This window comes from Apteryx mantelli, chromosome Z, assembly GCF_036417845.1.
Source record: "Apteryx mantelli isolate bAptMan1 chromosome Z, bAptMan1.hap1, whole genome shotgun sequence".
Lineage (NCBI taxonomy): Eukaryota > Metazoa > Chordata > Aves > Apterygiformes > Apterygidae > Apteryx > Apteryx mantelli.
The window spans coordinates 63,406,595-63,419,688 of NC_090020.1; the positions used below are offsets into that span (position 1 = coordinate 63,406,595).

The following is a 13,094-nucleotide window of genomic DNA, read 5'->3' on the forward strand; positions in this document are numbered from 1 at the left end:
TCTCAAAAAAGTCGTCTGGGGCATGTTTGAGACTCAGCAGTGTTTGCAATAAAACATAAAATATCACAAAAATGACAAACTTACTTTGAAATTGGATTTACGCTGGCCTCAACAACTGTCAAGACTTTACAGTTTTTTATATTTTCTGGAAACTCCTGTATGCCTGTAAAATACAAAGAGAGGTAGGGAAACAGTGTTAAAATATGAGACTCCGTCACAGGATGCGCATCAGGATGCACATAAAGCCGCTAACCATAAAAACTTAACAACCAGAGAACTGGTTCTCTGATGTTTCGTTTAGATACCATTTTCATAAAACAAACAAACAAAAAAAACCACACACACCCTCTTATGCAATTTCTTTACCATTCTATTCTTAAAGCATTTCAGATTGCAACTTAGCAGCAGTTCAAACAGCATTAGAGACACAGTGCACTTACAATTCCCACTGCTCACGACCAAATATTAATCTACTTGTTTGTCGTTAAATCAGGCCCTCAGTCCTAATTACATCAAATGCCTTTTTTTTTTCTTTTTTTTTAATAAAGAGTCTTTCATATACATGGAGCAAAGTTTCAAACAGGATTTGTTAGTCATATGCATGGTTTGTATGACATTCAGTTTAAATGGAAAGGCTTCACCTCTTAAAGTAAATTTACAGCACTCAAAGGTTCTGAAGAGATCTCCCAAAATGTAACACATTTGATACATTATTAGCTTCAAACTATTTGTAGAGAAAGTAAAACATGCTGCAGACACCTTTGTCAGAAGATCAAAACATTAAGAAATCTTTTCTTTTTTACTAAGGTTAGCTCCAGAAATGTCAGAGAGTAAATTTGCAGCCAACACATCTGCCAAAATTCATATCTGTCAGTAGATGACAAAACACACTTTGAAAACAGAAAACAAGCATCAACCACATCAGTAGGAAATCAGCACTAAACCATTTTGCTACCCAGAGTTTCAACTTAATCTTTCCTAACCCATGAAAAACAAATAAAATGATAGTATCACAACTATATTTCCTTTTGCAATATACCACTACATTGTTGCTCTATCCTAAAGTCATAAAGTCATAAGTATAACAAACATTCATACTGCGATACTTCAGCCTGGATTAAGAACACATGTTCAATCACAACTTCTTTAAGAAAAAGCTAGCAGAAGAAAAGTTAGTTTAAAACAATTGTAACAAATCTTAGCTATTTATCTTGCAATTAATGCATGTAATTTTATCTACTTTTATAATGTTGAACAGGTGTGTGGGTAGGGCAGTCTGAACCTATGGAGCAAGACAGCTAAGAAGCAACTGTACTCTGCAGATGCTCTTTTTTACTCCCGTGATAGTGAAGTTCCATGCTACTCCCAGCATCATTAACTCTCTTACAGTGCAGCTGCAGGGCTGCGCTGCACACTGCAAGGGCAGTGTGTCTTCTGATCGAGATTGGCAGGGGGGATTTCGTATCTCTCCTTGCGCATGTTTCTGAGAATACCGAAACAGGAAGAAGAAAAAAAAGAAAAAAGTGAAGCATCAACTGTAACGTTTTTACTAAAATAAGAAACGTACCATTTCTCACACTAGCTTAGCCTTTGATTCTTTTTATGTTTGTGCAGTAACAAGGTTGACCTTGTAAATAATAACATAAGAAATCATGATACCACCTGACAAGAAAATTAGCCACAAAATATATACTTTTACATTAAATCAATGAATGATGTTGAGGGGGAAAAGTCACTATATGCATAAATTCTATTTAAAAAGAAACTCTGATTCTGTTAAAGCTGACTTTAGGTCTTTCTTGACCAAAATTTGTTTATCATACCAAATGGCTGAAGCTCTTACTTTTGACTCATATCAGGTGTTGTACTCTGTTATTTAGAGATAAAAGGCAAGAAAAGCACACTAAGCCACACAGTTAATTCAGATGTTTAAATACTTAAGTATCATGGATCCTTTTAGGAAATAGCTCATTGAATTCAAGGACAATTAAGAATAGAAGTGAAGGGGGCCAGGAGGATTGAACTATCAGCTGTAGCACAGGCCAAACCTTCTGATAATTCTTGTTTCCCTGTGTGGGTGTGTAAATAGATATACAGCTTTAGCCATGTGAATTTTACTGAGAGTGGGATCGTGTGGAAGCAGGAGAAGAAGACGGAGCTACTGATTCAATTCACTTTGTCACTCTCACAGTTCAAAAGTCAAAACTAAAAAAGACAGCATCTATAACGTAATGAAGCTTTATTTCTGGGAAGCAGCAGGGATATTTTCAGCTCCAGAGAGAGTTTTGATGGTAAGAAAACTACACAGAAACAAGAGAAATGTACCTTACCTGCAATAGATAATGAGGAAGAGATATTATCCTTTTCCTCCTTAAAATAAATGAAGTCTACAACAACCACAGTATATGACTCCTAAGTTTTCTTGAGTCAGAGTGAAAAAAGTCAGAGCAAAGATGATCACAATACTGACCACAGTTTGGGGTCTGAATGTCAGATACTCTGGTATAACATGTAAAAACTCATGTTTTTAATATTAATATCATGTCCACTACCTACATCAAGAATTTATTAAAGCACAGAAGACTTAAACCTGTGATGAACATCTAGAAAACAAAAACAAGGCTCTTCCACTAGAGAGGAAAAGAATACCAATATAAACTTGCTCTCAACAGACGAGCCAAATAAAATATTAGCTAACCAAATACAGACATATTAAATCAGCATGCTTCTGTACTTAATCAGAAGACTCTACAGTAGTCTCTTGTTTGACTATGCCTTAGGCAAAAGGTAGCAAGAGTTTTAAAAACAAACTAACAACTGAAATTCAACTGATATGGGAAAGCTAGCAATGAGGTAGGCCGTGAATTAATTTTTGCTTTGATCTTAGAGCCAGGATTGTCACAGTACACACTATCTTACCAACCTCATTTAACACTTAACTATAGATAAATGGGAGCTATCATTCAAAACAGCAGTAAATTGGCAATGACAGCACGAAGCAATGTACCCAGTGTTTGCAGTACATATTCAGAAGGCAGAAGAACATGAAGAGATTGTTCCTCTCTGTCAGGTGACAGGAAGTAGCATTTACTAACTGGTTCTGCAAAAAGCTTCAGCGTCCACGAACATCTGGATCAAATGAACACTGCAAATTCTGAGAGAGATCCACATTGCTTTCTAAAGCCTGTTTTCCTTCAGGATCTTCTATCACCTCCTTTATCTACTGATACTCAAGGATTATAGAAGAGGAACACGCTACAACAGATTACTTCTGGGTTATCCAGTCTGTCGCAGCCTTATCCCACTTTCCTCGAGAAGCATCATACAGATATGGATCTTTATCCTGCTGTTTCCTACTTTACAGGACAACTCCCATCCTACTGCAGTGCTGTAGTTGATTTACAGATCATGCTTACTGTCTCACAGTAAACAAACCCATCACACCTATGGACTATGATCTTTTGCAAAGCACAAAGAGAAAATATAGCTTGCTGGTAATCTTTAATTCTAACCATTGGATCCACAAACTAAACTGGGAGCAAAGTTTTTTTTGTAGTGCAGTTTCCCACAGAAGTGAGATTTAAATAATAGCATTTAGTTGTTACTTGTCTGTCTCTTCCTCCCCGTTTTCCCAAATACCAGGAATTTTAAACTCACTGGCCAATTTCTATCATAGCTGACACTGGAAAAAGGGAATAGAACTGGAAGATAGTTGCAGAGAATTTGGCAATTGGGTAAAGAAGGGAAAACTAAATTCCTGTCTGGGCTGAGCCAAAAAGCAGAAATCATTCATCATTTATAAATTCCATTTGGCAAAAACTCCCCAGCCAACCAGCACAGCCTACAGACTGGTGATGGTTAATCAAGATCTCCAGAGCAGCTGCAGCACATGCGCAAAGACACCAAAAAGGTCACACAGGGAGTTAGGGTCAATGGCCACAAGTCTGTAGGTAAGCAACCTCGGTTCTGCATCACACAGCACTGCTGAAATAAGGAATTTCACCTGGTCTCTCTCTCCCCAGAGAGCAATAAGTGTTTTGGCACAGCTGATAAAACAAATGTGTGCTAACATCCCCCTCATTGTTAGGGCTGGATTAAGGCAATTGTAAGTATAATTGGGGTCTCATCCACCATCTGGAGTTGCAGTGATCTTCTCCCCTGGATAGCAGACCCTTTTCTCTCTCTACTTGCAGGGCAAGAGAGAAAACTGGAACCATCTTTTCTCTCCTTTAAAAAAAAAAAAAGGACTTTGCACTCAGAAATATCAGCAGTTCTGGGTTTGCAGAAAATTGTGCAAATCGGATCCATCGCTGGCAGGACCCTGTACTGCGATGGATCTCAGAGCTGACATGTGCTATCGTTTCAGCTATACTGAAGATAGGATTTTGCTATGTTGTTCATACTCCAGTCATAGCCTTATATTTTTCTTTGCAGTCAAATGCTAAAACTAGTATTCCTAAATTTCAATTATTCAAACTATTATCTCTAGAGACAGCAGTGGCAGTACCTCCAAATCAACTTCCACCTCTTTTCACACAGAAATGTTTTAAAACAGAGGCTTGCCAAGAGATTTATTCATTCAATTCCTAAAAAGCACAGGAAAAAAAAATTCAGTAACAGAGATGAGACCTGTGAAAACTATATGGGTAACGCTCCCAAAGGAAAGAGTTTACAGCTGGGTCTCTCAGTTTCTGGGAAATGTGAGAAAAACACGTTTTCTTCCTCCAAACGACAGGCAGACAGACACACACACCAAAAAGCCCTCTTGCTGCAAGAACAAATGCCCTCTGTGCACCCTTCCCAGGCTGCATCCTTACAAGTGGGGATGACTCGGAGTCAAACATATACGCTCAGTTTGCATGAATACAAAAGCAACCTTAATTATGTAGGTTCCTCCCACAACAAATCTATTCACCCTGGTCTGAACTCCTGGGCAAACAGCTGCTAGGACCTGCCTGAAAGAAGCTCCACCATAAAAAGAGCAGCTTTGGTATGTTCTCCACTCAGTCCTCTTTGCTGCAACTGGAGCCAATATGAATCAAACATGGTAATCAAGACAAATATTTTCAGAGCTCTAGAAAATGTGCCACATCTGTCCTAAAGATAATGAAAAGTTTTTGTAAAAGCTCAAAGTTTAATCCAAAAACTGAAGATACAGTATTGGTCATGATCTATATTCTTATATATTTACAGTTTGCTTTACTTAGGGATTTCTGCAAACTTTTTTGTATTAAAAGCATCATTTTTCATTATTGACAAAGTAAGCAGTGTCTTAGATCCCCGTCAATTCACTGCATAATGTTGACTCATTCATCCTTCCTTTTTAATGCTCATTCTTCTTTCCAAAATTCCTAGAGGATCCACTGCCCCAGCTGGTTTCAGATGATCCAGGATCTCATGTTTCCATGAGATGCTTGACCAGGCTGTAGGGCAGCAGTAACAGCTCCCTGCTCAGAGCTGAGTTACAGCTCTGCACAAGGCAGAGTTGCGTACCTGTGGAAAAAGGTGGGTCTCAGTATGCTAGCTTTTATCCCTAATGAAACCTATTCTGAATCAAATCACAGTTCCAAGAGTAAGGACGGACTGTGGCAACTATATGCTCATCTAGTTCTGAAACAACTATCCCAAAGCTTTTGACGCCTGCTGTATATCCCAGCAGCTGCTCCTCTTGCTGTCTCACGAAGAAAACACTGCCAACTGCTGCAGCACTAAGACTAGTAAAACACCTTGCAGCTTGGTTCTTCTGTACTTGTATTAGTGTTACAGAATATACGGCTTGCTTTCTGTCCCTTACTAAGGGCAAAAATACAATCTTTGAGACCTGTGCGAGCAGCCTACCTTTCTCAAGGAGTACAACTCAAATGCAAACCTGTCATAGATTTAAGCTATTATTAAACTTGCTACGGATTTAACAAAACACAGACTAAATTTATATGCCTTTCATTCTCTCCCCCACTTTGTTTACACAGAATGGCTCCTTTATTTGAAAAACTTTTGTTTTTAATCAACAAAATCATTTACTTAAAAATCTTACAAAAAGTTAACAAAATTCACAAGAACTCCACTGCATTTACCCATTTTTATTTGAAGCAACTTTGCTTCACAAGTGCCTGCTAATAGCTTGGTAAACAGATTCACCTCTCCATCCTTACTTTACAAAGTACTTTTCTCCACTTCTCCACACTATGAAAATTTTGAAGTTTCCTTTCCTATTTGTCCTCCCTTTAATTATGCTCACTTGCAGGTTCGTAGGCTTAAGCTACCACTACGCTCCTGTCTTAAGTTCAGGCAACAAAAAAATGGATGTTGGATCTTTACTTGGAGGGTTGCTGGGGAGGGGGGAAGGTTGGAAGGGAAAAGAAACAGTCATTACACTGACTTTCCAAACATCAATGAAAAAATGTCAGTCAAGCTACAAACTTGACAGAAGCAAATTAGTGTTTTTATTTAAAAACTAGTAAATATTTCCATAGCATGATTTTTAAGCTTTGCTAATGAGATTTAAGCAAAAATTTATTCTTATTGGCTGTTATAACTATTACAATGTGATTTACAACAAAAAAAATATTGGCAATATATTTGGTGTTCATTTTGTTAGTGAGGTGGGTACTTAACTAAATATATTTTCTCATTTATACAATAACAAAATATGTTTACTCACAATTAAGACAAAAGGCTTTTTTGCAGAATAAGTGCCCACTTTTGGAAAAAGCAGCCACATTAAAGATGCAAAGTACTTTTTTATAGCACTTCACAGCTTTAAAATAAAGATTCCATGCTTACATTTGTGTACACCATATTACAAAGCTGGCTCTCAAAAATAAGCTTTTCCTTCTCATCTTCAAACTGCTTTGAACCCATTAGAAGTCTGAGTCAAGTTTAGTATTTCTAAAATTTTTGTTTTGAGACAGTTGGTGAAATTCAAAATTTTAAAATATTATTTTGAAAGCTAAAAACTCATGCCATTTTTAAGAACTTCAGAAGGTGATGAGTTCTCTGTTTATGCTGTATGTTAGACTCCTGATCAGCTTAAATGGATAATGCCTCCTAATCACTTTCTCCAACTACAAATAACTTGTGCTGCTAAACTGTCTGAGCTGATATGGGGGTAACCAAGACTACAATCACACTTTTTCTTCTTTATTCCTTGTATAAGCATGTCCCAGCACAGCTAGAAGACTTCAGCAAAGCAAACAGAGTTTTTCAAGCATTCATCCTCAGACCAGTTGAAAGAGCTTCAATTTTTAGGGCAAGATCTCTCCAGGCCAACTCTCGGTTCCTTACACAATGTAAAAGGGTTTGAGAAGCAAGACAGATTCCTAAATGCCTCTCGCCTGGGAAACAAGGATAACCAAGAATGCTGCTCCTTGAAGACACGCCTGACACATTTCCGTAACACCAAACATGCCAGGGCAGGGCAAAATTGCAAAACATGGGATACTAGGAAGGTTGCAGGCAGCTGTTTTGTTCCTAACACTGTCTTGGAAGATTACCAAGCTTCAGCTGGTTCTAAACAACATCTAATTTACTGTTAGCCTTGTCAAGTGCCCAGAGTAACCTGAAACCAAAGGGTAACATGAGGGTCTAAAGCTGCACGTTGCTCGTTTCCCCTCTCCTACCATCCTCGGCTGAAAATTCAGTGTTGTCTCATCAGCCACTTTGGTTGATAACAGTATATTAATGTGACTTTAGTGAAGAGTGACTCAAAATGTCCCTTTACAAAAAAGGACAGAGTCTACCATAACATGCAATTCACATCTAAAAAACCAACATAATTATTTCTACAACAATGCCGTTTCTGTGTTATGGAAATTTGAGTCCAGAAACAGATTTGTATTAAACTTATCTCAGAATTTCAAATAAGTACACTCAAATTCCATATTCAAGACCCAATTTATGCCTTAACTGCATTGGGATTCCATTTTGTTCACATCCTATCTTATATATATATATATTTTATACAGAATTTAATTTTATTTTGTGGAAACATTCTATTCAGTGTCTTTCACAAGACAGACAAAATATTTAAGAAAGAAATTACTAAAAATACTTGAAAAAATAATTGTAAATAGAAGAGCTGCCTACGTTTAGGATAAAGTTCAAATTTATAACCTCTATATGATGATGTATTATATTAAAGCTATAGACTCAGGAGTCATCAGCAGATTTAATATCATTTCTTTTATTTCATTATCACAGGCGGTACCACCTTCCTACAGGGAGGGAAAGGCAAATTACAGCAAGTTATTTATGTACGCAGGATCTTCCTCTCTTACTTCTCCCTGTGGAGAGTAAAATTTGGTTCAGTGTCCCTGCCAACTATGAGAAAGTCTCACTTCATTGACAAATTCTAAATCCACCAGATGGGCCACACTGGAGCAGATATTCTCCTCCTCCTCCAACTCCCTCACTTTTGGCACATGGCATACAAAAGTTAGCTTGCCAAGTCAGCAGATGATTTTAAAACATTAAACAAAAATATTTGATCTAGATTTGCATTTCTTAATAATACAAAAATCTTTATCATTACTTCAATTTTATAGACAGATGTGGTGGGTTTTTTTCCTTCAAGAAAATATACTGCAATACAGACTGGCAAGATGACATGTTTAAATTTGCTGTAACATTACAGTGAAAAAGAACCACTTCGTAATATCTAAGAGACTATCAAGTATACCTTAATTTCCAAAACACCATGCATCTTTTGGCCCTACTTGTTATTTTTTAATCTGGCTATTTTAGTCTTTCAAAAGCCCTAATAATATAGAACTTAAAAATCCAAATCTTTTTCTTTCATCGCCTGTTAGTAAGGAGTTAACAGACTCTCTCACTCCATTTCCCCCCCAATGTAACTTCAGTGGCACAGGGATTTCAAGCCTATTTCCCAGGCTTCCAGGGAAGCCTAATTTCCCTGGCAGTCACCTCGTCATATGCCTCAGCCTTTCATATCACTTGGTTCTAGTAACCTGTGAAGCTAACTCTTCTGTCCACATGAACCACATATACGTGCCATCATACAGTGAACATAAACGCTTTCCCCTTCTTCAAGGAAGAGGCAAAAAATATTTCCAGGACAGTCCTCCACAACCTTCTAGAGGCTGACTAAACCTGGTATCCAGGAGCCAGAAGGAAATGGCTTTCCACTCTACAGAAAAATGTTGGCTCAAAAACCCAGAACGAGACAGAATTAGGGAAGAAGAGGGTTTGGTTTTTGTTGCTGGGTTTTTTTTGTACCACTACTGATAAATAATACCTTTGCCACAGAGGAATAAAAGTGAAATTTTCCTTTAGTTTAATAAATAAAACACTCATTTTTCTACTTAGGCCTTTAACTCCGGATTTGCAAGTATGTTGCAATTTCTTTTTAGGATGCAACCGAGTAGGACAGAGAAGGACATCTCTTATGCTTTACACAATGCAGGATGTAATTTCTGACATATGCATGTAGCTTATTTATTGTACCATTTGTTCAAGTACCATTTCATCTTTGTGAATAGGACAGTATCAAGCTTCCAGGGAAAAGCTCCAAAGCTGAAGTGTACTTGGAGAGAAGTAATGGGACATCTTTGATATTAAGGGCTCACAATAGCCTTGGGAATCAGATTAAAATGCCATAGAGGACAACTGAAGTACTCAGTACTTCAAAAAGATACAGAAGTTATTGGCTCTTGCCAAGACTAAAGACAGAGTTAAAATAAACTCTGTTCCCTGCTTGCTGCACACATAGCAGCAAATTGATATTTTAGGCTACATCTTCATGTAGCCATGACCTCTTCAGCAGCCACAAATAGTATATTCCAAACCAAATGTTTATACTAAAACTTCTGTGTGCTCCAGAACATGCAACTGTTACAGGCTTGCGCTCTAATTCAGCACACACCTCAAGATGTACATCGTCACATCGAGATAAATTAAATGGAGAAGAAATCCAGTGACAGAGATTAAATAAAAAAACCCACCGTGTCTGGCTCAAGAAGGCCCAAAAGCACAAGCTGCTGGAGACTGGAAGCATACATGGGACCCATGCATGCGTACTGGCTTTCAGTGCTTTAGTAACTCTTGCCTAGGCTTCTGCTTTTGGCCACTAGACTAGGTGAAAATTTGTGTTGATTAAATATGGACACTCTTAAGTATCCAAATATGCACATCTGCCACACCTCTGTCATACAATTTTATATATTATATATATGAATCAGACACATTTAAACCTGAAATGAAAAAGGCAAGACATTTATGATCTATTAAAATATTTTCCAACAAAATTGCTTTTTCAGACTAATACTTCTTTAAATAATAGCATCTGCTGTCTTGATAAATTTCTGCAATTTTGATTTCTCATCTGAATGAGAAAATAAATATTATGCACGCACGCACACACACACACACAGTTTTACTTGAAAATTTGGATGCTATCCTGTGCAAAAGGTCTCCTCTGTCCTGTGTGGGCTGGCTACATAGCTAGATTCTGCAATTCATGAAGTAACCTGACCACATTTCAAAACTGAAGCTTCATTCTTCATTTTTCTATCAGCTCTTTAAAAAAAAGTGACATGCATGTCTTTGGTCAATACATCCCAGTATGCCTGTGCCATAAACAGCTCAACTGTCCTACATGAAAACCCTATCATATTTCACTTGCATTAGTATTTGAAAATTAAAGTCTACCTTTGTAACTACCTTTCTAAAACCATAATCTTTATAACTAAATGCATATTTGATCCAAAAGCATCTGCACTCCATACTTTAGCTCCATCTATGGCAAAAGATTACAGCATATTAACACTAGAAGAAAAATACAGGACTATCACCTTCATAATTGCCATAACTGCAGCAAAATGACAAACGCAAAATTATTTTAGAGTTTGGCATCTCTCAACATTCTTCACTAAGACTGCTGGTTACTCCCCAATCACTTTTTTGATAGATTAGAGAAAGCAACTGTTGTGCTTCCCACAAAACCCATTGCTTCCATACCATATTCTTTCAATATCTATCAGGGGTGCGGGGAGTTGGGGGGGGAGGGGGATCAGAGATGCTTGATCAGCTTTACTGGTTCTTGGAAAACTGTAGAGATTTGTATTTAGTCATGTTAGAAAAAGCAACACAGTCCTGGGGAGTGTGAAACTGAGATGTAAGTTTTTATCAAGAGAGAAGGGGACGCAAGGAAAGAGAAGAGCATTCCAGCTGTCAGACAGAACAAAGAGAGAATTTCCATGGTTGCAACAGTGAATAGGGAAGAGAAAGGAAAAGGCACCCATCTTGGTAAAGTGAAGTCTCAAATAGTATCAAGTTTATCAGAAACCAGGAAAAAAAAAAGTTACACCACTCCTTTCCTCACCAAGCAGGGACAAACAGGGACCCCAACTTGTTTCTCGAGTTTACAAAGCTTTCAGGAGTGGTGGGCTTGAGGAGAACAAGATGTCCAAAGAAAAGTGAATGTGTGATCTCGGGGCTATTTTCCATGTGCAACACTAGGCAGAGACGCTATCCAGAATGTAGCAAGACTGACAACAGGCACATGATAATAGTTTAAATTAATGCCCCATCAATTGTTTGTCCTGCAAGATGTTAAAGGGAAGACAACCCCCAAAAACACTGCTTCACGGTTTATTGGGATAGCAAGTCATTGAGCTATTGCCTTCTTAAACACTTGATATGCCTCAGAGTAACAAGTGTTCTTTCAGCAGCCCTTCGAAGGTTCAGCTAAAGCTTACATTGTTTTGGAGGGACAACCAACTCTCTAGGCAGTGACTGACAAGCTGCCTACTTGTACATATAAGCTGAGGAATTTGCCAATACTAGAACTCAAAAACCCTTTTGCTGCTTTCAAATCTTATTCCTTGAGAGCTTCTGTGCTGGAAACAGTTAACCCTTTTAATAGTTTAGATTAGGACAAAAAGATGATTCTTACTTAATTGTGAAAGTGTAAGGACAGTGTTCTTTAGGAAAGAACAAAGACTAATCCACTTGTACCAGGAACAGAGCAATAACAATCAAGTCACTTTATCACACTGTAAATGCTATATTCATTATACAGAAATAATAAAATAAAGTTTAAGCACGGACAATGAAGGAGAATGACAATACCTCAACGACTGGAATACTTTTTTATAAAAAGCAGAACTTTTAATTTTATGGAGTCATAATTAGCTAGTTGTCTGAAAAAATAATGAATTTGATATAAGAAGATATTTTGTGTATTTATACAACTCTTATTTTCAAGCATCAGGTTAAGCAGATGTTTTGGTCTCTATGCAAAATTGAAATTTTATCAGAAATGGAAAAAAAAAACACAACAGCAAACATTTGTAAAGACCTAAAAATTTTACAGCAAGTTATGGAGAACTCATTCAACAATTCATCCCTATATGAATATCCAGAGCTCTGCTTGGGCTGTGGACATTTCGTCCATGGGAAGTAAATACAACTATCTAAATCAAGAAAACTTTTAGTCTTACTCTGCAACAGGTCCTCTAACTTCACTCTGAATCAGCAAGGCAAGCCTACCACATTCTCATTAATTCAGCATATGATTGAACGTGCTTTTTTAAAAACAAACCACAAAAACAAGTCTGATGACAATATAAGTTATTTCAATTTCCTCACAGTGGCACAGAGCTGCCAACTTGACAAGATAGTACCATTAGAAAACCCCATATGCACAGTTCTTGGCTGACAACTTTTCATAATCTATCAAGCACTCTGAATTGCACAGAATGATAGATTTTTAAAAAGTCAGACAAGTGAACCAGTCATTGTCTGAAGCCACTTACTCTCCCCACACAACAGAGGTTACTGTCCCCACAGCAGAGATAGCAAAGCACTCTAGTCTCACTACAGTTTTTAGACTGTATACTATAAACAAACAACTCATCTGAAACCAAGCAGAGGAGAGAATCCTAAAAAACTCTACAAATGCTTTTGCAAACACAACTTTCCTCCAGTATAGTGGAACAGCAGAAGAGCCACTAAAAGTAGCAAATTTGCACATATGCATATTTGAGAGAATATGACAGTACTTCACCACATCAGTTTTTCAGTAATGAAATCTCAAAGTACAAACCAATTAATTTGGTCAGTACAACAAACAACAA

The 13,094-nt window shown here is 37.4% G+C and overlaps 1 protein-coding gene across 12 annotated transcripts in view; it reads right to left on the reverse strand.

Annotated features, from left to right (window-relative positions):
• The window catches only part of ERBIN (erbb2 interacting protein), a 118,013-nt gene that overhangs the window by 49,820 nt on the left and 55,099 nt on the right, over positions 1-13,094 (reverse strand). For all 12 annotated transcript variants that reach the window (XM_067315208.1, XM_067315207.1, XM_067315219.1 and 9 more), the window contains one exon: positions 85-163. In XM_067315208.1, coding sequence (XP_067171309.1) covers positions 85-163 — 79 coding nt within the window. The remainder of the gene's footprint in view (positions 1-84; positions 164-13,094) is intronic.